The 26083-nt window shown below is 45.1% G+C and overlaps 1 protein-coding gene across 1 annotated transcript in view; it reads left to right on the top strand.

Annotated features, from left to right (window-relative positions):
* SPEN (spen family transcriptional repressor) overlaps window positions 1-25504 on the top strand; it is a 71089-nt gene extending 45585 nt beyond the window's left edge. The window contains exons 5-15 of the mRNA XM_087820082.1: window positions 25-225; window positions 4066-4217; window positions 7481-7606; window positions 7931-8044; window positions 9787-9900; window positions 10916-11016; window positions 14035-22204; window positions 22614-23099; window positions 23244-23438; window positions 23748-23906; window positions 24355-25504. Coding sequence (XP_087676208.1) covers window positions 25-225; window positions 4066-4217; window positions 7481-7606; window positions 7931-8044; window positions 9787-9900; window positions 10916-11016; window positions 14035-22204; window positions 22614-23099; window positions 23244-23438; window positions 23748-23906; window positions 24355-24486 — 9950 coding nt within the window. The 3' untranslated portion in view covers window positions 24487-25504. The remainder of the gene's footprint in view (window positions 1-24; window positions 226-4065; window positions 4218-7480; window positions 7607-7930; window positions 8045-9786; window positions 9901-10915; window positions 11017-14034; window positions 22205-22613; window positions 23100-23243; window positions 23439-23747; window positions 23907-24354) is intronic.
* The last annotated feature ends 579 nt before the right edge of the window (window positions 25505-26083 follow it).

Below are 26083 nucleotides of genomic sequence, written 5' to 3'. Positions count from 1 at the left end.
ACTTGTTTTTATTTGGGGATTTAGATACAAGCCTTAAAGATGGCCTTTTCCATGAATTTAAGAAATTTGGAAAGGTGACTTCAGTGCAGATACATGGAGCTTCAGAAGAGCGGTATGGTCTGGTGTTCTTTCGTCAGCAAGAGGACCAAGAAAAAGCACTGACTGCATCAAAAGGAAAACTTTTCTTTGGCATGCAGATTGAAGTGACAGCATGGATAGGGCCAGGTAAGAGACATGGGAGCTGAGATTCGTGTACTTTGTATTCCAGCCTGTGAAAGGGTAGCAGAGTATCCTGAATGTGGACACTATTCCAGCTTTCTTTTTTGGTATACTTCCAGTCTATTTTATTTTATTTTACTTTATTTATTTTTTCAGTCCTCAGCTGAGGATGTTTTTTCCATTGCTTTTCAGAGAGAGTGGAAGGGAGGGAGGGAGAAAGCGAGAGAAACATTGACGTGAGAGAGACATCGATTGGTTGCCTCCTCCTGCACTCGCCCCACAGGGATCGAGCCTGCAACCGGGGTACGTGCCCTTGGCCCGAATCAAACCCGGACCCTTCTGTCTTTGGGCCAGCGCTCTAACCACTGAGCCAAACCGGCTAGGTCCAGTCTCTTCTATTTTAAAGAGCGTTACCTTTATTGTTCAGCTGAACTTACTATTTTTGTTTTGGTTAGGGAGGGTAAAAATTGCTTTGTTTCTATAAGGGAAAAATGCTGACTAAAAAAAAATTATTGATTTATTTTGAGAGAGAGAGGAAGGGAGATAGAAACATGGATTTGTTGTTCCACTTACTTATGTCTTCATTGGTTGCTTCTTGTATGTGCTTTGACCAGGGATTGAACCTGCAACCTTGGCATATCAAGACAACTCTAACCAACTAGCTACTGGGCCAGGGCAGGGATGCTAACTTTTAACAGGAATCTGAAAGGCAGTTTATTCCCCTGTTGAGTCCTGCCTTCCCAAAAGGATTAACTTGATTGAGATAAGGAGATAGTTCCTAGGAGAATGACAACAGAATTATCCTGAATTAAATTAGAAAATAAATTGCTTGTTATATGAAGTTGAGGGACTAGTTAGACCAGTTTTATTTCCATTATGCCCGCACAATTGGGTCTGTTGTTCTAGCTTCCACAACCTTAAAGATAGTGACAAAGAAGCAGGGCTGAGTCTTCTGAGTGTGACCCATTGAGAATTTCAAGGGGACATTTTATTACCTTGAACCTACCTGAAAGACCTATTGTAAGGCAGAAAGTCTTCTGCTTGGGGGCCAGTGTTTCTCCTATTTAGAATCACATGCGGTGCTAGTTTAAAATGTGGACTCTTGGACCCAAACCCAGCTTGCTGGTTCAGAATTCACAGACTCAAGTTTTGGAACCCCTAATTTAAGGCAACTTGTGAGTAAATTTGTAAAGTAATGAATAGAAATGTTAAAATTATACAGTTCCATTTTGTAGGTGAGACAATTGAACTTTTAAGACTAAGACTTTGAGTGGAATTTATAAGATAAACATAGCTCATTTTCTTGGTATATTCATTTTATTTGACAAGAGGAAAAATAGAATTTCCCTGATCAGAATGTTATTTGTGTATTAAAACTGGCACAGATGTGTTACAGTGAATTCTGTAAAATGTGCATAATTTTGTGATAAAACACGAGAATTCAAAGGAATATCATCTTTTCAAAGGAATTATAGACTGTGTCTTTGTGTTCCCACCTCTCTGCCAGATTTGAGATGTACTGCCCTAAGTTATACGGGGCTAAGAGCAGTTCTTATTTAACACATTCAGAATTACATTTAGAATGTCATAATCTTGAGGAATTGACTTGAGGAATATTTAGAATATTATATAATCTACATAAGTTTTTAGAGCCACATATAATTACTAGGTAATAAGAATCTAATTTAGTATCATTGATAGCTGACCCTTTGATCTCCAACTGAAGGGGCTAGCTTGAGATTTTTGCTGTAAAAAAATATTTTACTTAAAACCCAGGATGTAATTGGGTTTTAACCACATATCAGTGAAGATTTTGAGAAGTTTGGTTGGTTCCAGCATAGGAAAGCTGAAGCTACCTTTTCAAGATGGGACAACACGAAACACCTGTGCAGTGGGCTGTTTGAAAGCAATCAGAGTTGAGTATAGAGACTTGGTTGGAATTCTTCTGTTGGATTACAATACATAAATGTCATGTATTGTAATGTATGGAGCTGGTTGTAATGTATGGAGCTGGTTGCTTCCTTAGGTCAAGGGCCTCTTAGAATTAAAAAGACCCAAATCCAGGAAGCCCAGCTCTGCACATAGACCCTTGGTGGCCTCTGAGATGTGCTTTCTTACTCCTTGCACACCATCACCACCCCCTAAACAGGAAACTGCAGGATAAAAGTCTTTCAGTGATGTGTAGGAATTAAGACTTTAAATTGGTGATGAAGATTAAATTTTTGGTTTTGAAATTTTTACTGAGCTATTTGGTGGAAATGAACCTGTTACAGATTTTAATGGTTGCAAATCATACTTTATTCTTCAGATTCTGCCTTTTGGAGTACAAACCTCAAGATGTGTCTGAACTTTTTTTTTTTCTTTTTAATTTTTTCTCCCTTTTTAAAATGCAATATCCCTGCCCTGGCTGGTTTGGCTCAGTGGTTAGAGTGTCTGCCTGAAGACTGAAGGGTCCTGGGTTTGACTGTGGCCAAGGGCACATACCTAGCTAGGTTGCAGGCTCGATCCCCGGCCCTGGTTGGGGCACGTTGGGGAGGAAGCCCATCAGTGTGTCTCTCTCACATTGATGCTTCTCTCTGTCTCCCTTCTACTCTTCCACACTCTCTGAAAAGCAATGGAAAAAAATATCCTTGGGCAAGGATTTAAAAAAAAAAAAAAAAAAAAGCAATATTCCTAAATATTTCCCTGTATTAGTTAGATCATTTCAAGAAGACCTAGTCAAGCTTGAAATGAGCTATATCCCTGTGAGATCATGATAAAGATGTAGATTCAGGCATGTGTATGAGCCCTGGGCAGTTCCTGGGTCCCCGTGACTTCGAAAGCACATGCTCTTTGATGACAGTGGTAAGATTAAGTTGAGCTACCATGAGAGCTATCAAACGAATCAGGAATGAGATGTATTCTGGCGTAGTTCACTCAACAACTCAGAAGTTGAGCTTCTTTTATAGTAGTTTTATCGTTGATACGTTCAGTGACTGGCACAGAACACTTTGTTTCAGTCGAGTTGATTAATATTAACTTTTTGGATGGCTGTGTTTTACATTAAAAAGGGAAAACTTACAGGCTGCATTGAAATTACCAACAAAACATTGAATGTCCCTGCCTCAGACCAAGTTAATAAATGGAAGCTTCAGAGAAAGCCTGTCATTTGAATTAGACATTAAACCAGGGCTTTTGATCATAAGAAATAGAAACCTTAAGAGTCATTCTTTTTCTAGTTGTCATTGGGGGGGGGGGGGGGGTAACACCAAAAGAAGATATTTCTTAAGTGTTGCTTCAATCACTGTTCATACAATTTTTGTTCTTATATCTAAAAATTGCTGCATTTAGACAGGCATTTGGGTTATGTTGATTAGAAGGACAAGTGTAAAGTCTATTTTATAAAATGTTGAAAGCAAAATAATGAAGCTGGACTGTTTTCAGCAGAGTTTTATATATAGTTTTATACTCCATATTGAGAGCTTACTACTTAATTTTGGAACTTAAGATTAGGCTAAAATAATTACCATTTTGCTAGAGTTTAAAATCTATTTCTGTGTTAGTGATTATCTTTTAAACAAATCAACTCAAGTGGAAATTCAGTCCACTTATCTATTTTAAAGATCAAAGTGTTACTTCCCCCTACTTTTTGGGACAAGTTCGTTAGCCTTTATATTCCTCTTTTGCTTTGGAGTTAACAAGAGGTAGCTTATTTCTGAAGGTGTGTATAATTTTTCAGATTGTATGAGTACTCAAGCCCAGTGTTTCAGAGACTTATTTTCTTAAATGTAGATTTCCCCCCATGATATATAAATATACATCAAAACACTCTCTTCTCTTTTTACTCTGCCCCCATCCCACTTACAGAGACAGAAAGTGAAAATGAATTTCGCCCTTTGGATGAAAGGATAGATGAATTTCACCCCAAAGCAACAAGAACACTTTTTATTGGCAACCTTGAAAAAACCACTACTTACCATGACCTTCGCAACATCTTCCAGCGCTTTGGTGAAATTGTGGTATGTTGCTTTTTACAATAAAAAGTTTTAGATCTTTTTCATAGGACACAGCATTGTACAGATGATATTTGGAAAGATGATGTTGAGATGGTGTAATGAATGTTTTTCTCATTTGTCCTTTGTGTTTTTAACTCCTGCTAAAAGATGGTCTAGCGAAAACCCATTGGAGAGTATTTATGTATGTGAAAACATCTATTTGTCTTTATTTTGTTTACACATGTATTTTCCTATTCAGTTTTCCATCTTCCTTTTCCTGTCGGGTGCTGTTTCAGTGCCATCTCTCGTCCTGTGGGTTGAAAGGGAATCTGGAGGAGAACGCGTGCTTGTAAGGGAGGAGCAGCAGATCAGGGTACGACTGTGCTGCCCTGGTGCGCATCGGAAAGCACCTTGGGGAAAACTGGAACGTGGGTGTCATTCTGGAAGCTCAGTTCTGTTTTGAAATTTTAATTAGAATCCCTTTTTATATTATGCAAGTCATAGTTAGATTTAGGAGTAGAAGGATTTTTCTGTTCCCTGTGACTCAAAACTTGAGTCAATTTATAGTGAAAAGAAAGAGTTCGGTCGCAGCCCTTGGGATATACCATTTTGTTTTGTGTTTGAAAAAAATGGGGAAATTATTTCTTGCTTTTCTAGACTTTGCTGACCAGTCACGAGTATACATGTGTTTCCGTGTCTGAATGTTGATGACCCGTCACAAGTTATCTTGTGTCTGCACTTACATTAAGTAATTTTAAACACCTTGCTAACTGGTCACGAGTGTTCAAGTGCGGGAAAGTAGCTGGCCGCACGGGTGAGTTCTGGCTTGAAATGGCTGGTCAGCAAGGTGTTTACTGACAGTAAAGAAATCTTTCCAGTACATTTGTGCTTTGGGGAGTTAAAAATGTTTTGGGTAGGACTAGCTGTTAGTAATATTTTAGGAGTGTGTGTATGTCCTTTTGTCTATCCATCTATCTTATACACCAGCAATCTTCAACCTTTTTCATCTCATGACACACACAGACTAATTAATTACTAAACTTCTGTGGCACACCAAAAAATATATATTTTTGCTAATCTGAGGAAAAAATAGGTATAATTTTGATTCATTCACACCAGACTGCTATTGTTGTGTTGGTTGTTGTCAGTTTTTTATTTGACAGTCTAAGGGAAAAGAGGTTAGTGCCCCTGACTAAACAGTCAGGTATCGCATGTTTTAAGGATCCTTGCCGCAGCCCTGGCCAGCATGACTCACTTCTTTGAGCACCCTCCCATGCACCAAAAGATCACTGGTTCCATTCCCGGTCAGGGCACATGCCTGGGTTTCCAGATTGATACCCAGAAGGGGGTGGGTGTGTAGGAGGCAGCCAACTGATATTTCTCTCACACATTGATGTTTCTCTCTCTCCCTCTTCCTTCCCTGCTCTCTAAAATCAATAAAAACATGAAAAAAAATTCCTGTGGCACACCAGTGTGCCTCCTGTGACACACCAGTTGAAAATCGCTATTATATACTAATGCTCTAAGCAGAAGAACCTTTTTTTTTTTTAAATGACATAATCTAGTTTTGTGAATAAAACATATATTTGTGCCTATAGATGACCTAAAACCTCATCTTACAGGGATTGGGGGCAAGAGATAGAAGTGGTTGGTAGAAAGTAAAGAAAAAAAATAGAGAAGATATATATTTAGAGAAACACAGCAGCAAAACATTCATCTTATTTTGATTTTTCGAAGTTCTTTTATTTTTTAGTGTAGCAATATACTCTTAATTCTAGCTCTACTGCCTACCCAGATGAGTGACTTGGAGTTCACATTTCTATCTGAACTTCTGCTTTTTCTGTCTTGGCATTCATGAGTCAGATATACTTTTATTCTAATGTAGCTGCTACTTTACACTTTGGAGGAGTATAAAAGTTGTATTTGGGTACATGGATACATTTTTATCACCAGGGTTGCTAAAAATCAAATAATTGAGTTTGAGGGCTATGGTTCTCAGTAAGGTGGACACATCAATATTCTTTTTGGAAACCATAACCTTGTCATGTTTGCAATTTGCTTGTGGTTGTCACTATTTTACTGAAACACAAACTTTGGGAGAATGGTCTGATAACAGATTATGTAGCCAGAAAGAACCTAGTTAGTGAGTCTGCCCACCAATATTCTTTGGAGATTGCTTCTCTTCAGTAGTTATCTTGGATTATTACATTTTACCTAATAGTGAAACTCAAAGTGAATGTTTACCATTACAACAATTTTGAGTATAAATTGCCTTTTCAAAGGAGCCATCAAACAGCTTTTAAATGCGTTATTCACTTTGCTGTTTCAGGTTTTGATTATTGGCTTGTGACCCTTAGGAGGCTTAGATAATCATAATACTTACTCTGCAATATGTGGCCCAGGTGATTATTGTTTCAGTTAGAGCTTTGCCCTCCAAGTCCCTGGCTTCTCTGTACCACTGTCTTCTGTAAGCTACGTGTTTTCACCACCTCCTCTAACTAGGCAGGACCAAGTGTCAGGTGTAACTACAGGTTTCAAGCATTCCAAAGACATGGTGGTCCTCCTTTATAGAACTTTTCTTTAATCCAGGGATGGTGTTCTGATGCATTTTCACTGAGTAGTTTAGATATTTATTTATGTATCCATTCATGCTGGATATGAGAGATTATTACCATATTTATCAGTCACTGCCCGGGCTTGGTTCAGTGAGATATACTGATAGAATGAGCCTTCTCATTTAGGATTGCATACTTTAAGTCACTTTTCAAAAACTTGGTTTCTTTGTTATTCTTACTGTTCTCAGATATATATTTTTTTAGCTTTTATTATTTCCATCACCATTTATCCCCTCTATGCCGTCTTCCACCTCTATCCCACCCCAACACAGATACTATATTTTAAATGACCTGTCCCTAGTAGGGATTTAGATACTGCAGAAGTGAATTGTTTTTAAGCTTTCATTAAATAAGCTGCCTTTTTAAAATTACCATAAATTTTTCAATCTGCAGGTATTGTAGATTGTAAATTTAAATTTTGAGTTGCAGTGCAATTGCTTTTCTGCAGAGAGCTTCATATGAGAAAGATTTCATGCTGTTGTATATTTTTTAGACTAATTTACAGTTTTATGAAGATGTACAATTTTAACTTAAGAAAATGATTTTTGGTAATATGACTATTTTGAGAAATTTATACCTCATATGGACTTGGTTTATTCTGATTTATTTTCTTGTTGGAAATAAATTTCTGATTTTCTTATATCACTAAGTGGTATCCATTGGCCTTTTCAGGACATTGATATTAAGAAAGTAAATGGAGTTCCTCAGTATGCGTTCTTGCAGTACTGTGATATTGCCAGTGTTTGTAAGGCTATTAAGAAGATGGATGGGGAATACCTTGGAAATAATCGCCTCAAGGTAAAGGAATTTGCATAAGTTCTTATCCTGTTATGATTTGTGAGATTTGGAGGGTTTGTTGGCATACGTCTGATTATTTAAAATTTCGGTGGTACAGTTAGATAACCATAAAGGTGGCACACACCTTCTGCAGCCTCGTCCTGTTTTGTTATAATCTGAATTAAGACTTGTTTATTCAGGCAGGATTACCTTTTTTGATTTAACCAAATAGTTTCTACTTGAGACTTTGGTTTGACAAGATTCCTGCAGAAGACAGGTTTTCTCAGAATTCTGTAGTTGAATAATTGGTGACTTTACTGACAGAATTTCGCCTTTTATATTCAGCTGGGTTTTGGAAAGAGCATGCCTACAAACTGCGTGTGGTTAGACGGGCTTTCTGCAAATGTGTCGGATCAATATTTAACACGACATTTCTGCCGATACGGGCCTGTGATAAAGGTAGGTGGGAGGCTTTGGCGTGTAGTTTAAAGCTACTTCTCACCCCCTTTTCTTCATATTCTGTCCTTTCCATCTCAATTTCTAGTGCCAACTTTTTCTTTTCTTTAATAACTCATACATTAAAGTTCTCTTTTCCAAAATCTGTCCTAGGAGGGCATTTATTTCTCATCTGTATTAGCTTGTGATAGTATTTTGAAAACTATTGTGAACCAGCCAAGATTATTAATTTTGAAACTAATATGCATAATACTGTTAAATAAATGTTTCTCAGAGATTGTTATAATTTTATCTCACTTTAAAATTAGTCTAATTATATAATTGTGCATGTTCACCCTAATATATAATTAGACTTGACTTGTGAAAAATGATGAGAACTTTAAAGGGACAGTCACACAACAGAATAATCATCTAATCAGTGTTTATGAAATACACTCACAAACGTAACAGGAAAAGGGTCTCTGGCCCCATTCCATTATGCAAAGGTAAAGCTTTTAACTCATTGAAAGCAGAGTTACACTGTGGTGGACATGTTGCATTATTTTAATTTTTATTTTTTTGGTTAATCCTCACCCAAGGATATTTTTCCATTGATTTTTAGAGAGTGGAAGGGAAATGGGGGGAGAGAGAGAAACATCAATGTGAGAGAGACAGATTGATTGGTTCCCGCCTGCACGAGCCCCAACTGGGGCTAGGGAACAAACCTGCAGCCGAGGCACGTGCCCTTGACCGGTAATTGAGTCCGTGACCCTTCGTTTTGAGGGCCAACACTCTACCACTGAGCCACACCAGCCAGGGCATGTTGCATAATTTTGACATTTCTTTAAATGTAGATTTTGTTCTTTGGAGAAATACACGTGCTAAAGACTGCTAGTGTAAATAAAAATCCAGCAGCTTTAAGATGGTAGTACCACTGAACGCCCAAGAATCACTAAAATTTTTTGTTGATTCAGTACTCTACATTTTTTTTTCTCTGCCAAGGGTATTGATTTATTTGAGCCCAGAGTAGAATGCTTACTTAAATATAGCAGGTCCTCAAGTAGCATTGTTTTGTTCAAAGTCATTTTATTATAATGTTGATGAGATGCCTTAGGAGCTTTATTTATTTATTTATTTATTTGGTGATAGCCAAAGAAAGGCTAACTTTTTAAAATATGTGTTTTTATTGATTTCAGAGAGAGGAAGAGAGAGAGAGAGAGAGAAACATCAATGATGAGAGTCATTGGTCGGCTACCTCCTGCACACCCCCTACTGGGGATGGGGCCCACAACCCCGGGCATGTGCCCTGACCAGGAATCGAACTGTGATCTCCTGGTTCATGGGTCGATGCTCAACCACTGAGCCATGGTGACTGGGTAGGAACTTAACTCTTGTTTCTAGGAGTTAGCCTGTGGAAAATTAGTTTTATTTTACATCATTTTGCTTAAAGTCACAGAACCTATCAATGACATTGAGGACTTACTGTATAGTATAGTATTCAGTCAATGTGGAAAATAAAGTAAAATACATAACAAAATAAAGGCATAATATATATACCTCAAGCCACAATTCTAAACAGTCTCTACATATTTTATTGTTTTCACTATAATATACATCATCAGGAAAAGCCTAAATTTTTTTTCTAGAATAAAATGTATGTAAGTGTGTTTTTTCTTGGCAGTGTCCTTGTGACTTAGGATTTTGTTGGGACTGACGCTAAGTCTAGTTGATGAGGCTCTTACTTTTTTTGTTGTTGTTTTTTACAGGTGGTGTTTGACCGCTTAAAAGGCATGGCCCTGGTTATCTACAATGAAATTGAATATGCGCAAGCAGCTGTAAAAGAGACCAAGGGGAGGAAAATCGGTGGGAATAAAATTAAGGTGCGCAGAATGACTTCCGACAGAATCAAGACAAAATCGTATTCAGATTCCGCCCTTTTAATCACTGGCATTTTGTAGGTGGCCAGTAAGCGGAGTGGTTTACATGATACGCATGTATGCCCTCAATTTTTAAGAAGGATATTATAATTTTTATACTTGGCTAGCTGAGGGCATAGTCTTTTAAACTATTCGGCACAGAACATCCCCTAAAAATCTTCTCATTCAAGAAATTGTGCTTCTCTTGGTCCTGGGTACCTGGTGCCCATGGTGCTCACGTGTATACTCTTGGTGCAGCGTGGTCCACAGTCACCTGTGGGTATCTGCACACCCAGGAGCTAGAAGTGTCAGTCAGTTCAGCTTCCTGAATGATCCTCTCTCCCTCTTTTTTCCTCCTCTCCTAGAGAGTGGGTAAACACAGAAAGTAAGATATTTCGTCTGGCGTTTTTGTTTTAAAACTTGTTCATGATAGCTTGAAAGAATTTATCAGTTAAATAACTATGATGGCTAGATTGAAATAAGTCTTTTTGAAATAGGATATTGATAGGAAAAAAAAAAAGATAGATGATGGGTTCTTTGTTTTTTAGTGACTCTGAGGCCCAGCTGTGAGTAAAGTTTAAATGTTCTTCCATAGTTAAGTGTATGTTCTAACTATGGTTTCAGCAAATTCATTCACAACAGAGATTGCTGGATTTAGTTGCTCTGGTTACTTAATTGATAGCCTAGAGTCCTGCTAGGTAGCGTTTCAGTTTTCCATTTGCTTTTCCTACTCCTTCAGGATTGGGTTCTAGAACTTTATCATTCTTTATCAAGATTTGTGTAGAATTTGAGAGAGATTTCAGATTAACATAATATAGTTTCAGTTATAAGGGCTATTTCACTTAATTGAGAAAGATTGCTCTTTCTAGAGATTTATCCAGAGGGCTGTGTTGGGAAGAACTTAAAAATTTGGTAACACTTTTCATTATTTAAATCTGAAATTTGCAGCAAACACCTGCTATTCTTTCTTTTTTTTTAGGTGGATTTTGCAAATCGGGAAAGTCAGCTGGCATTTTATCACTGTATGGAAAAATCTGGTCAAGATATCAGAGACTTTTATGAAATGTTAATGGAAAGAAGGTATGTATTTTAAAGCTATCAGTATAGCTTGATTTTTAAAACTTCCAATACTTAAAATTTAGATGGGATTAAATTTTATTTTTCATCCCTTATTTCTACTCCTATTCTAAAAAGCTCTTCCCTGCTAGTTCTTCATACAGAAACACAGGTTCATTTTTATGACTTCAGTTTTCATGTGGCTCACAGGAGTTGGGGTAACCTATCTACATTTCTCACCTATGACTCTTGTAGTTTGAAAAAGATACTATTTTGCCACATTATATGTAGAGATCATCCTGCTGTACAGTTTTAAATTAAATAACATTAAAGTACATTATAAACTATTAAGTACCCTGTGTATTTAGTAATGACAACATCCAGGTTGTCAACATGCATGTGCTCATGCAATTAAATTTTTTTTTTTTTTTTTTAAATATATCTTTATTGATTTCAGAGAGAGGAAAGGAGAGGGAGAGATAGAAACATCAGTGATGAGAGAGCCATTGATTGGCTGCTTCCTGCACGCCCCCGACTGGGGATCAAGCCCGCAACCCGGGCATGTGCCCTGACCAGGAATCAAACCCTGATCGCTTGGATCCTAGGTCGACGCTCAACCACTGAGCCCCATCCCGCCGGGCTCATGCAATTAATTTAAAAAAACAACAGACTTTCAAAAGACTATCAAGAGCTTTGTTTTAAATTCAGATCTCTTAATTTGTGACTCAGTAAGCCAAAATATATATAAATTGCTAACTTTAGCAATGTAAAAAGTAAACCTTATTTCCCCTTGTTAATTTTTTCAGTCAGTCATGATATGTAGTATTTGCTATTTTTTCTGCTGCTTGTAAGAATCAATACAGTTTAGAATCATTTAAGATCTCACGATCTGAATCATGCTCTTTCTGTTAGCTTAAAACCGCCCCCAACCTGATGATTGATTCTTTTTTAGACTGAGTGTATTAAAACATCCTGACATAATGTCACCAGTAGCTGATCATATTTGAAATTGGAAACCATCATCCATATGATCAAGCTGTTTGTCCAAACATGTCTGTGAGATTAAATCTTCTGGAATGTTCCCACTAGATCTCTACCCCTGTACATATGTGTTAGAGAAAAGCTGTGTGTGAAAAGTGCCTTTAGACATTCAGGTTCAAGTATAAAAGGCTCTTTGACAAAGATGAGCCAGATCCTGATCAGGCTGCCAGAATCCTGTTGAATGCATTCTCCTTTTAGTGCTCTTCTTACAACTTCATTTTTATTTAAGCCATAGAAGGTATATATTTCTTTGAGTCATTTCCATGTTGAATATTGTGTAGTGGTTATTGAATAACTTGGAAGGTTTTTAATCCTCACCTTAGGATATGTTTTTTTATCGATTTGAGAGAGAGAGAGAAACATTGATTGGTTGTCTCCTATATGCTCCCCAACTGGGGATCGAACCTGCAGCCTAGGTATAGGCTCTGATTGGGAATCAGTCCCGAAACCTTTGGTGTATGGGACAAGTGTTCCAACCAACTCAACCACCCAGCCAGAAACTTGGAAGGTTTTTAAATGAAAAATGTCCTCACAGCCAAATTTCCAAAAGCTCAACCTTTTTTAAAAAACAATGTTTTTATTGATTTTTTTGAAAGAGAGAGTAAAAGAAAAGGGAGAGAGAGAAACATGGATGTGAGAGCACAACATCATTCGGCTGCCTCCTTCACACCCCCTACCGGGGAATCAAACCCACAACCCTGGCATGGAATTGAACTTGCCACATTTTGTTGCACGGGATGACACCCAGCCAACCTGAGCCACACCAGCCAGGGCAAAGCTCAACCTTGATGGTTTTTCACTAGTAGTTTGGAATCCACATTTCCAAAGGTCAAAAATCAACAGTCCACCTGGCCAGTGTTGTTCAGTTGGTTGGAGCATCCTCCCATGCTCCAAAGGTCACTGGTTCAATTACTGGTCAGGGCACATACCCAGGTTGTGGGTTCAATCTCTGGTCAAGGTGCATATAGGAGGCAACCAATTGATGTCTCTCTCACATCAATGTTTCTCTCCCTCCCCTTCCCCTCTAAAATAAATAAAAACATATTAAAAAAAAAAATCAGCAGTCCTCCAGAAAGTTAGTCTTGATACAAGGCTTTTCTTGAGAGGGAGGGAGGGGAGGAGTGAGCACATGCACACACATGCGCACGCATACGCACACATACATACGCAAGAGAATATATCTGGAGAGAGAGAGAGAAAAGTTCTTGATCCTGGCTCAGTTTGAAGTTATTTTTAATAGCTTAGGTGCTCACAGGAATTCTTACCCATAATTGAGTGGAAAGTGTTGGCAATCTACTGGTACCTAAGACATAAAAAAATCCATTAAGACAAAATCCATTAAGATCCTTTGTGTGTACATTAAATATTTTTCAAAGTGTCTTATGAGGGTTGGATAATGTATGGATATTAATTTTTATATATTACTACTTAAATTCACTCATTTTACTGATGATCTGGCTCCCGCTTTGTTCTCTGGTTCTTGCCCATGGTTATTTAATCCCTGTTGAATGGCATATATCTCCCGAAGTAGGAAGTGGGACCCAGTTTTGCTCATTTGGTTTCAGGTGGCAGTGCTTATGGAAAATCAGAAGTCAGTAAAAGTAATACAGAGAGGGAAGGTGCTTAAGTAGAATTTAAGGGTCTTTTTTCCCCATAGAGTGGAAGGATGTCATCTCACTGAATAGTCGGTGCATGAATGAAGGCAATTGCTCTACCTGACAATCTGAAAAAAATTATTGAAGTATCTTCTTTTTTAAAAAACTAAATCTACCAAATCCAGTGTGTATTTTACACTCACATGTGAATTCAGGCTAGCCAGATTTCAGGTTCTCAGTAGCCACACGTGGCTAGTGCCTACAGTATTGGACAATACAGGTCTAACTAATGACTAAAGAATGGCAAAGATTTTTGAAGGACTTTATAATCTTATATGTATGATTTGATGTATAAATGATGAAGAAACAAAAGAACTAGTATATTTTTGTGTGTTTTTTTTGGCAGAGAGGAACGAAGGGGATCTTATGACTATAGCCAAGATCGCACGTATTATGAGACTGTTCGTACTCCAGGCACATACGCTGAGGATTCCAGACGGGACTATGCAGCTCGAGGGAGAGAATTTTATTCAGAATGGGAAACTTACCAAGGAGACTATTACGAGTCTCGATACTATGATGATCCTCGGGAATACAGGGATTATAGAAGTGATCCTTATGAACAAGACATTCGGGAATACAGTTACAGGCAACGGGAGAGAGAGAGAGAACGGGAAAGATTTGACTCTGACCGGGACAGAGACCATGAGAGGAGGCCAATCGAACGAAGTCAGAGCCCGGTGCACTTGCGACGTCCGCAGAGTCCCGGGACGTCTCCCTCACAGTCGGAGAGGTTAGCGAGCGACTCTGAGAGGAGGGTTTACAGCCGGTCCTCAGACCGCAGCGGAAGCTGCAGCTCACTCTCCCCGCCAAGGTATGAGAAGCTTGACAAATCGCGTTTGGAACGCTATACAAAAAATGAAAAGACAGATAAAGAACGAACTTTTGATCCTGAGAGAGTGGAAAGGGAGAGACGCTTAGTAAGGAAGGAGAAAGTGGAAAAAGACAAAACCGACAAGCAGAAGCGGAAAGGAAAAGTTCACTCTCCTAGTTCTCAGTCTTCTGAGACAGACCAAGAGAACGGCAGAGGACAGAGCCCCGAACAATCCAGGACTTCTAATAAACTGGGCAGAGAGAAAGCTGACAAAGAAGGAGTAGCAAAAAACCGCTTAGAACTCATGCCTTGTGTGGTTTTGACTCGAGTGAAAGAAAAGGAGGGGAAGGTGGTTGACCACACTCCTTTGGAAAAGCTGAAAGCGAAGCTTGATAATGACACTGTTAAGTCTTCTGCCCTAGATCAGAAACTTCAGGTCTCTCACGTGGAGACTGCAAAATCAGACTTGTCTAAACTGGAGTCTGTCAGAACGAAAGCACCAAAGGAAAAGGCACTTTCCAGCCACATAGAAGTGTCAGATAAGGAAGCCAGGCTGAAACCCAGGAAGCACCCAAAACCCGAGCAGCCTGCTGACGGCGTGAGCGCCGTGGACCTGGAGAGGCTGGAAGCAAGGAAAAGGCGTTTTGCAGATTCCAATTTGAAAGCAGAAAGGCAGAAGTCAGAAGTCAAGAAAAGTAGTCCAGAGATGGAGGATGCTCGGGTGGTTTTAAAAAAGCAGCCTGACATACCATCTCGGGATGGCATTCTGCTGAGGGAAGGAGAGCCTGAGAAAAAGCCTGTGAGGAAAGAAGTTCTTAAACGAGACTCTAAAAAGATCAAACTAGACAGACTTAATGCTGTTCCCAGCCCCAAAGACTGTCAGGAGCTTGTCAGTACTTCTGTTGGGACTGGCTCAAGGCCCATCTCAGACCTACAAGCAAGGCTGGCAGAACCAGTAGGTGAATCTGTGGAAAATCAAGAAACGCAGTCAAAAAAACTAACTCCCTCAAAGCCACAGCTCAAACAGCTGCAGCTAGTAGATGATGAAGGACCAGAGCGGGAAGACATTAGAAAGCACTACTGCAGTCTTCGTGATGAAGCACTGGAATGTAAAACCGGCCAAGAGAAGCCACATTCAGTAAATACTGAAGAAAAAATTGGCATCGATATCGATTACACGCAGAGTTACCGAAAACAAATGGAGCAGAGTCGCAGGAAACAGCAGATGGAGATGGAAATAGCCAAGTCTGAGAAGTTTGGCAGCCCTAAAAAAGATGTAGACGACTATGAAAGACGTAGTCTCGTTCACGAGGTAGGTAAGCCCCCTCAAGATGTCACTGATGACTCTCCTCCCAGCAAAAAGAAAAGGGTGGATCACATTGATTTTGATGTCTGCACCAAGAGAGAGAGGAATTACAGAAGTTCACGCCACGTCAGCGAAGATTCCGAAAGGGCTGGCTGCTCTCCCGGCGTCCGACATGGTTCCCTCCATGAGGAAGACGACCCTGTGGGCTCTCCTAGGCTAATGTCAGTGAAAGGGTCTCCTAAAGTCGATGACAAGGGCCTCCCTTATTCTCATATAACAGTCAGAGAAGAATCCTTAAAATTCAACCCTTACGATTCCAGCAAGAGAGAGCAGATGGCAGACATGGCCAAAATAAAGCTGTCTGTCTGGAATTCTGAAGATGAGCTAAATCGGTGGGACCCTCAAATGAAGCAAGACGCTAGCAGATGCGATGTGAGTTTCCCAAACAGCACCGTTAAGAGAGACAGCCTTCGAAAGAGGTCTGTGCGCGACTTGGAGCCTGGTGAGGTGCCTTCTGATTCTGATGAGGACGGTGAACACAAGTCCCACTCCCCCAGAGCCTCTGCATTGTATGAAAGTTCTCGGTTATCTTTTTTATTGAGGGACAGAGAAGACAAACTTCGTGAGCGAGATGACAGACTCTCCAGTTGTTTAGAAAGGAACAGGTTTTATTCTTTTGCACTGGATAAGACCATCACCCCGGACACCAAGGCTTTGCTGGAAAGAGCTAAATCCCTCTCCTCATCTCGAGAAGAAAACTGGTCTTTTCTTGATTGGGACTCTCGATTTGCCAACTTTCGAAACAACAAAGATAAAGAAAAGGTTGACTCTGCTCCAAGACCTATTCCGTCCTGGTACATGAAAAAGAAGAAGATTCGGACTGATTCGGAAGGAAAAATGGGTGATAAAAAAGATGATCATAAAGAAGAAGACCAGGAAAGGCAGGAGTTATTTGCTTCTCGCTTTTTACACAGCTCAATCTTTGAACAAGACTCCAAGCGCTTGCAGCACCTCGAGAGAAAAGACGAGGAGTCTGACTTCATTTCCGGTAGGTTGTATGGGAGGCAGACATCTGATGGAGTGAACAGCACAACTGATTCAATTCAAGAACCAGTAGTTCTTTTCCATAGCAGATTTATGGAACTCACACGAATGCAACAGAAAGAGAAAGAAAAAGACCAAAAACCCAAAGAGAGACAGGAAGATACAGAGGATCATCCCAGGACCCCAGAATCTGCTTCTGAGAACAAAGAGTCAGAGCTGAAAACCCCATCTTCGATTGGGCCTCCTTGTGTCACCGTTGTAACTCCAGAACCAGCATCGTCATCACTGGAGAAGACAGCTGGTGATAAAACAGGAGAGCTGCCTTCAGTGACAGCAGAGAAGACCATGGAGCCAGCCTCCATCCCAGAAGAAGCAAAGCCTGCATTGGAACTGCCTCCTGTTGCTGTGGAACAGCCTGAACAGACAGACTTGCCCCCAGGAGTGGACGCAGAGAAGGGTGCTGCCGGGACTCCTTCCGCTGTCGGAGAAAGTTCATCAGTTGACCAACTGCCTTATCTGGATGCCAAGCCTCCAACTCCTGGGGCCTCGTTTTCCCACGTGGAGACCAGTGGAGACCCAGAGCCTGACAAGACCCAGCCACTTTCAGAACTGACACAGAAGCCTAAGGACGCTGATGAGCCCAAAGTGGAAAAGCCAGACTCAGCTGCTAGTGTTGAGCCCACTGCAGATCAGAAAGCTGAAGTTGTTCCTGAGGTGCAGCCTCAAGCCTCTGAAGATGTAGAGGTTGGTCCTCCAGTTGCTACTAAAGATAAAAGGCCAAACAAAAGTAAACGTTCTAAGACCCCCGTCCAGGCAGCCGCTGCAAGCGTGGAGAAGCCCGTCACAAGGAAGAGCGAGAGGATAGACCGGGAAAAACTAAAGCGGTCCCATTCTCCTCGGGGAGAAGCCCAGAAGCTCCTAGAGTTGAAGATGGAGGCCGAGAAGATCACGAGGACTGCCTCTAAAAACTCAGCCACAGACACCGAGCACCCCGAGCCAAGCTTGCCCATCAGCCGGACACGGCGCCGGAATGTAAGGAGTGTCTATGCAACCATGGGTGACCATGAAAGCCGCTCTCCAGTCAAGGAGCCTGTTGAGCAACCAAGAGTCACCAGAAAGAGACTGGAGCGGGAGCATCAGGAGGCCGTGGCAGTGCCTACTACCCCCCGGAGGGGAAGGCCCCCAAAAACACGCCGTCGGGCCGAAGAAGATGATGAGACTGAGGCGAAAGAGCCAGTTGAAACACTTAAGCCAGCGGAGGGATGGAGATCCCCGCGGTCCCAAAAGGCAGTAGCTGCTGGTGGCCCACAAGGGAAAAGGGGGAAAAATGAACCTAAAGTTGATGCTGAACGTCCTGAGGCCACCACTGAGGTGAGTCTCCAAGTAAATGTGAAAGAAAATAACACAAAATCTAAGCCTGATAAAGAAGCAGCAGGAAGTGAACAGAAACGTGACAAAAAAGAAATTGGCACAGACAAAAATCCACCTGAAACCCCCCGAGTTGAAGTAGTAGAGAAAAAGACAGCCCCTGAAAAAAACTCCAAGGCTAAGAGAGGGAGATCTCGAAACTCGAGGTCAGCGGTGGACAAATCTGCGCATCTGAAAGCTGTGGATGCCAGTGGCAGTCCCACTGTGGCTGTGGGCCCTTCAGGGCTCGCTGTGGAGAAGGAAGCTGGGGTTGTTGCAGTCTCCCCCGAGAAGAGTGGGGGTCCCCCGAAGGAGGGTCTTTCATCCCAGGTGAGCAGTGATTCAGCTGGTCCAGACAAGGAGCCGGAGAAGGAAGATCTGTCTGCCTCTAAGCCGTCCCCAGAAGCAAATCAGTTAGCCAAGCAGATGGAGCTGGAGCAGGCTGTGGAGAACATCGAGAAGCTCACTGAAACCTCCGCCCCCACGGCTTTCAAGGCGGCAGCCACAGGTGCACCAGAGGGCCTCTCCACACAGGACAAGGACAAGCCTGCACCCCAAGCCAGTGAAACAGAACTGGCTGCGGCCATCGGCTCCATCATCAATGACATTTCTGGGGAGCCAGAAAACTTCCCAGCACCTCCACCTTACCCTGCAGAATCTCAGACAGACCTGCAGCCCCATTCACAAGAGCTGCAGACTCCTGAGGAGGGAATGGAGCCTGAGACTGATGAGGCTGTGTCTGGCATCTTGGAGACTGAGGCTACTACAGAATCTTCTGGGCCACCAGTCAGTGCCCCTGACCCCCCAGCAGGCCCAACTGATACCAAGGAGGCTGGAGGAAACAGCAGCGGAACCTCTCAGCCAGTGCCTGAAGCCAAGGGACCAAAAGAAGCTGAAGTCACTCTCCCGGTCCCCCGGAAGGACAAAGGACGCCAGAAAACTCGGTCACGCCGCAAACGGAATACAAACAAGAAAACGGGGGCTTCGGCAACAGGGGCTACTGCAGAGGCCCGTGTCTCAGAACCCAACCAGGTTCAAAGCAGTTGTCCTGCCACAGATGACGGGACAACGGCACAGCCCTCAGAAACTCCACAGGAAGAAGAGCAGAGTGAAAAGCCTCAGGCCACTCCTCCAGAGACATGTGCTTCTGACCCAGGCGAAACTCCTGGGGAAAATTTGTCCCAAGAAAGCAGCGTTGAAGAAAAGACTCCAACCAAAATGACTGCGCTCCCAGACCCCCTTCCTTCCTCCCAGCCAGCACTAGTGGACAGTGAGCCCCAAGCCAGATTCAAGGTGCATTCCATCATTGAAAGTGACCCAGTGACCCCTCCCAGTGATTCAAGCATACCCACCCCCACAATTCCTTCTGTAACTGCAGCCAAGCTCCCACCCCCTATGACCTCCATGGGCATCCCGCACCAGAGTCCCCCTACTAAGGTGACAGAGTGGATCACAAGGCAGGAAGAACCTCGGGCTCAGTCCACCCCATCTCCAGCTCTTCCCCCAGATACAAAAGCCTCTGACATTGACACCAGCTCCAGTACGCTGAGAAAGATTCTCATGGACCCCAAATATGTATCAGCCACAGGCGTCACTTCCACAAGTGTCACGGCTTCCATTGCAGAGCCTGTCAGTGCTGCCCCTTGTCTGCATGAGGCTCCACCTCCTCCAGTTGAATCTAAAAAGCCTCTTTTAGAAGAAAAACCAGCAGCTTCAGTAACGAATGCTTCCGACACACAGGCCGCAGAGGTTCCAGTAGCCACCGACAAAGAAAAGGTGGCTCCAGTCATTGCTCCCAAAATCACTTCTGTTATTAGCCGGATGCCTGTCAGCATTGATTTGGAGAATTCGCAAAAGATAACTCTGGCAAAACCAGCTCCTCAAACCCTTACTGGCCTGGTGAGTGCCCTGACCGGCCTGGTGAATGTGTCCTTGGTCCCAGTGAATGCGTTGACTGGCCCAGTGAACGCCCTGAAGGGCCCCGTGAAGGGTTCAGTGACGACACTGAAGGGTTTGGTGAACACTCCTGCTGGCCCTGTCAACGTCCTCAAGGGGCCGGTGAATGTTCTGACGGGGCCGGTGAACGTTCTCACCACTCCTGTGAATGCCACTGTGGGCACGGTGAATGCTGCCACGGGTGCGGTGAGCTCTCCAGCGGGCACAACGAGCACTCCAGCAGGTGCAGTGACAGTCACAGCAGGTGCAGCGACGGCTGCATCTGGTGGTGTGACGGCCACAACAGCAGGTGCAGTGACTGTGACAGGTGCCATGATTGCTCCACCAGCAAAATGCAAGCAGAGACCGAGCACTAACGAAAACAGTCGGTTCCACCCGGGGTCTATGTCTGTGATTGATGAACGTCCGGCGGACTCAGGCTCTGGAGCAGGGCTGCGTGTGAACACTTCCGAAGGGGTTGTGCTCCTGAGCTATTCGGGGCAGAAGACTGAAGGCCCACAGCGGATCAGCGCCAAGATTAGCCAGATCCCCCCCGCGAGCGCCATGGACATTGAATTCCAGCAGTCGGTGTCAAAATCCCAGGTCAAACCTGATGCTGTCCCACCGTCACAGCCACAGCCCAAAGGCCCTCAGGCTCCTCCTGGCTATGCAAATGTGGCCACCCACTCTACTCTGGTGCTCACTGCCCAGACATACAATGCATCTCCGGTGATTTCATCTGTTAAAGCTGATCGTCCATCCTTGGAGAAGCCTGAGCCCATTCACCTCTCAGTGTCCACACCTGTCACCCAGGGTGGCACCGTGAAGGTTCTCACCCAGGGCATAAACACCCCCCCAGTGCTGGTTCACAATCAATTGGTTCTCACCCCAAGCATAGTTACCACTAATAAAAAGCTTGCTGACCCCGTCACCCTCAAAATAGAGACCAAGGTTCTTCAGCCAGCTAACCTGGGGTCTACTCTCACTCCTCACCACCCTCCCACTCTGCCCAGCAAACTGCCTGCAGAAGCAAACCACATCACCTCAGGGCCCAGCACCCCAACAGATCGAACTGTCTCCCATTTGGCAGCCACAAAGCCAGATGCGCATTCCCCACGACCCAGTGGGCCTGCTCCATCTCCATTCCCGAGGGCCTGCCACCCCAGCAGCACCACGTCCACCGCGCTCCCCACCAATGCCACGGTCATGCTGGCGGCAGGCATCCCCGTGCCTCAGTTCATCTCCAGCATACACCCAGAGCAGTCTGTCATCATGCCTCCCCACAGCATCACCCAGACTGTGTCCCTCAGCCATCTGTCCCAGGGGGAAGTGAGAATGAACACGCCCACACTGCCCAGCATCACCTACAGCATCCGCCCAGAGACGCTGCACTCTCCGCGGGCGCCCCTGCAGCCCCAGCAGATAGAGGTCAGGGCCCCACAGCGGGCGGGCACCCCACAGCCAGCCACAGCTGGTGTGTCCACACTGGCCTCCCAGCACCCTCCCGAGGAGGAAGTGCATTATCACCTCCCAGTTGCTCGAGCCGCAGCCCCCGTGCAGTCAGAAGTGCTGGTCATGCAGTCTGAGTACCGACTGCACCCATACACTGTGCCCCGAGACGTGAGGATCATGGTGCATCCCCATGTGACAGCAGTCAGCGAGCAGCCCCGGGTGGCAGATGGTGTAGTGAAGGTGCCACCAGCCAGCAAGGCCCCTCAGCAGCCAGGGAAAGAAGCTCCCAAGACAGATGCCAAAGCAGCCCCTGCGCCTCACAGCGAGGCCCGAATCCTCACAGTCACCCCCAGCAACCAGCTCCAGGGGCTGCCTCTGAGTCCACCTGTGGTGGTGACCCATGGGGTGCAGATCGTACACTCCAGTGGCGGGGAGCTGTTTCAGGAGTACAGATACGGGGACATCCGCACCTACCACGGCCCAGCTCAGCTCACGCACACTCAGTTTCCTGCCACCGCCTCCATCGGCCTGCCTTCCCGGACCAAGGCCCCCACTCAGGTAAGAGCACTGCAAGTCAGCCTTCTGGTGCAGTGAGGTGCCAGTGTGGTCCCTCAAGTACGTCACTCTTAGTGGGTTTAAAGAGAAACTTTATAAATGTCAGGATGAAGGGATCAGATCACAGCACAGAGCGTAGGGACACAAGGGAGGAGCTCTTTCTGGGGACGGGTGGAGTGGAGTCTTCTGCCTGTGTGGGTGGGGAGGGAGGGAACGTTACCGCCTCTTACCAGAGCCTTCAATCCTGAGACCCCGAGAGCATCACTGACTGGTTAAAGCCCCTTCTGTGGGCCTAGCTGAGAGGAGATGCCCACAGCTGACCCTGCCTGGGGCGCAGGGGTCGGTAGGTTGGGGGCTGGGTGTTGCGCATAAGACTCTTACCTTGTCCCTTTCTCTTCCCTCCCAACTCCAGGGTCCCCCTCCTGAAGGTGAGCCCTTGCAGTCCACACAGCCTGCTCAGCAGCCTGTGCAGTCCACACAGTCTGCCCAGCCCATGCAGCCCTGCCAGCCCTCACAGCTTAGCCAGCAGCCACCAAGCAGCAAAATGCCTCAGGTCTCCCAGGAGGCGAAGGGGACCCAGACAGGCATAGAGCAGCCTCGCCTCCCAACCATACCTGCAAACAGACCAGCTGAGCCTCATGTCCAGGTTCAGAGGACCCAGGCAGAAACAAGCCAGATCTACTCCTCCCCTGTGTCTGTCTCCATGAAGCCTGACCTTCCGGGCCCTCTCCCTGCTCAGGCTGCCCCTAAGCAGCCATTGTTTGTCCCCACAACCTCAGGCCCTAGCACCCCTCCAGGACTGGCTCTGCTGCACACTGAAGCCCAGCCTTCCCCCAAACAAGATTCTTCTCCACACTTGACTTCCCAGAGGCCTGTGGATATGGTCCAGCTTCTGAAGGTAAGCCTGGGAGGGGTCCCCCACTCCTCCCCTCCAAGCTTTGTGTTGTATTAAAATGTCCTAAGATCCCCACTTAGCCCAGCAAGCTGCTGCCTAGGGCCATGTCCAGCCATGAGCTCACTTCCTGTGTTTCCCCATGCACAGAAGTACCCTATCGTGTGGCAGGGCCTCCTGGCCCTCAAGAATGACACAGCTGCTGTGCAGCTCCACTTTGTCTCTGGCAACAACGTCCTGGCCCATCGGTCTCTGCCCCTCTCTGAAGGAGGCCCCCCCCTGAGGATTGCCCAGAGGATGCGGCTGGAGGCCTCACAGCTGGAAACGGTTGCCCGAAAAATGACGGTAAGACAGGGCCCAGGTGAACAACTGCCCTACCACAGGGATATAAGGTGTGGGTGGACCAGTCTGCCTGGCCTATCGTGGGTGCAGCAATGGTGTTCTTTGAGTGGATGATGGTGGGCATGTTGTGTCCTCTGGGGGTGTAAAATGCCTCGACATAAAGTGGCTTTTTTTTTTTTTTCCCATATAACAAATTGAGGTGGACTTTAAGGTCCCTTCAGAGGTGGGGGCTTTTGTGGACACGGGAGCCAAATCCCCTGGCTGTGTGTTTTGTGAGGAGGCCCTGATCACTGACAGCCTTCTCTGTCCCAGGTGGAGTCAGAGTACTGTCTGCTGCTGGCTCTGCCCTGTGGCCGTGACCAAGAGGATGTCGTGAGCCAGACTGAGTCCCTCAAGGCTGCCTTCATCACCTATCTGCAGGCCAAGCAGGCGGCCGGAATCATCAATGTTCCTAACCCAGGCTCTAATCAGGTGAGCCCCATGCCCTGTGCTCCCTCTGCGCGCAGGCGGGCTGGGCCGGGCCCATCACGCAGTCTGACTGACTGGGTGGGTGGGCCGCTCGTGCCAGCTAGAGTCGCTCGGGAGTTTCTCAGATGAGGTGGGCAGTGGGCATTCTGGGTAAAGGACAGAGTACACGGGTGGGGCCACCACTGCCCATCGCGGAGACCATCCCGGGACAGCTTAGACAGTTTTTCTTTAGCTTAATGACAGGGAAGAGGGCCACAGAAGTAGCTCATGTTAGTGCCCTGGCCCCCAGCTTGCTTCTGGCGGACAGAGCCTGGACACCTTAGCTGGTCAGGAAGCTGACCCACCTGGCGCGCGCTCCATGTTGGCCTCTAGGTGGAGATGTTTAAAGGAGTGGCAGTGGGTGGGTGACGTGAGGTAGGGGTCCCACTTATCTCTCTGTCCCCCTCTCCAGCCCGCCTTCGTGCTGCAGATCTTCCCACCCTGCGAGTTCTCTGAGAGTCACCTGTCCCGCCTGGCCCCTGACCTTCTTGCCAGCATCTCCAACATTTCTCCCCACCTCATGATTGTCATTGCCTCTGTGTGAGCCCCTGGTCGGTCACCACTCGGTGTATTTTCCTGAGGCTCTGCAGCAAAAAACACAGGACAACCCAGCCAAGTGGAGGAAGACGCTGCCGAAGGGGACAGACTCCACTGCCGGACGGCCAGCAGCGCCCTCCCGCCTGCCCGCCGCTCAGGCTCCTGTGGACAGACCCTCTGGGCAGTGGTGCTGCTACTCTGTATGTTTACAAGATATTAGCCCAAGGACAGACCACCAACCGATGGACTCACAGACACCTTGGGGCTGGGTTTCTCTCTTTTTGGAGATAAGGAACAGGGCAGTGGAATTAATTTTTTTTTTTTGTTTTTAAGAAACAAGAAATTAGAACTGCCTTTGCACTAAATTAGTGACTTGGACTTTTGCATAGTGAAGACAGGCTGTGGCACTCGATGTCTTGGTGTACGTGACCACGTCACAGACTCAACGCAGGACTTCAAACTGCTGCTGAAACCTTGGGGTCAAGGAACATTTCATCGGGTTGTTTTGTCCCTGCCCACTCCCTTCCCCTTGCTCATTGCTGTCACCTCTCTCAACTCTCTTGCCACCACCACGTGACTCACCCGGGATGTACAGCTTACAGTTGAAAACGAGCAGACCGAAGGATTTTCTCTCTTGGTGGGATATGCAGAACTTGGGATGTGTGTATATATAAATATATATAATATATATAAATATATATAATACTGACTTAAAAAATCAAATTCCCGACATACATTTTTTTTAATCTGTGCCAAAAATGTGTTTTCAGAGAAAATCTTATTTTCATACTCAGACTTTGTATTGTCACTCATTTGTATAAGTGCGCTTCGTGACAGCTGGGCCCTGCCCCGCGACCTGAAGTGTCACACACAGACTACGAAAAGACTGGCTGCCCTCTTCCTACGTGACCTTGACCTCTCCCCACGACTTCCTAACACTTATTAATTTATGAAACTGTTTTTCTCAGCGCAGTTCTGTTTTGTGTGTCCATTGGATTACAAACTTTATTAAAAAATACAAAACATGTCGAGTGTGGGTGTGATTGTCACTCCGGCGGGAGGGCCCAGTAAGTCCTTGGCTTATGGGGATAGCTGGCCCTCATCCCACTGGCACTTTCATTCTGTGTAGGAACCTATTTCCTTCGGCCACTATACCCTTCCAAGGGTCAAAGATCTCGTTCGGGGTCTTCCTCACAGACGGCACTTGTACCGTCCTCAGTGCTGTGGTGTGTGTGACACCTCAAGGCTCTGGTCGGCTCCTGGAGAACCGAAGGCACTACGGGCGGGCCCAGCCCCCTGCACGCTCGGACTTCCCGCGAGCTTTGGCGCCAGGGCGCTTTGCCCTTCCTCGGGGTGTGGCGCAGGCCGGCCCTGAGGCTGTGCCGTGTTCCTGACAGGAGGCCGGGGCGGGGCCAGGCTTCCCCAGCAGCTGCACTACAGGCTGAGGAACGGGGCAGGGAGGGAACGGCCGCGGAGCTGGTGGTCTCTCTTGAAATATCCGCCTGGCTCCTCCAAACAGACCTATACTTTTGGTGCAAGAAGCTGCCATCTCCAAGTAGGGGGTTGCAGCTGCTGGGGACACACTATGGAGAAGGGGCAGAGGC

The sequence above is a fragment of the Miniopterus natalensis genome, chromosome 9 (assembly GCF_054644295.1).
Source record: "Miniopterus natalensis isolate mMinNat1 chromosome 9, mMinNat1.hap1, whole genome shotgun sequence".
NCBI classification, from domain to species: Eukaryota; Metazoa; Chordata; class Mammalia; order Chiroptera; family Miniopteridae; genus Miniopterus; species Miniopterus natalensis.
The sequence above is the reverse complement of the archived record's forward strand: the minus strand, read 5'-3'. Positions and strand labels throughout refer to the sequence as shown.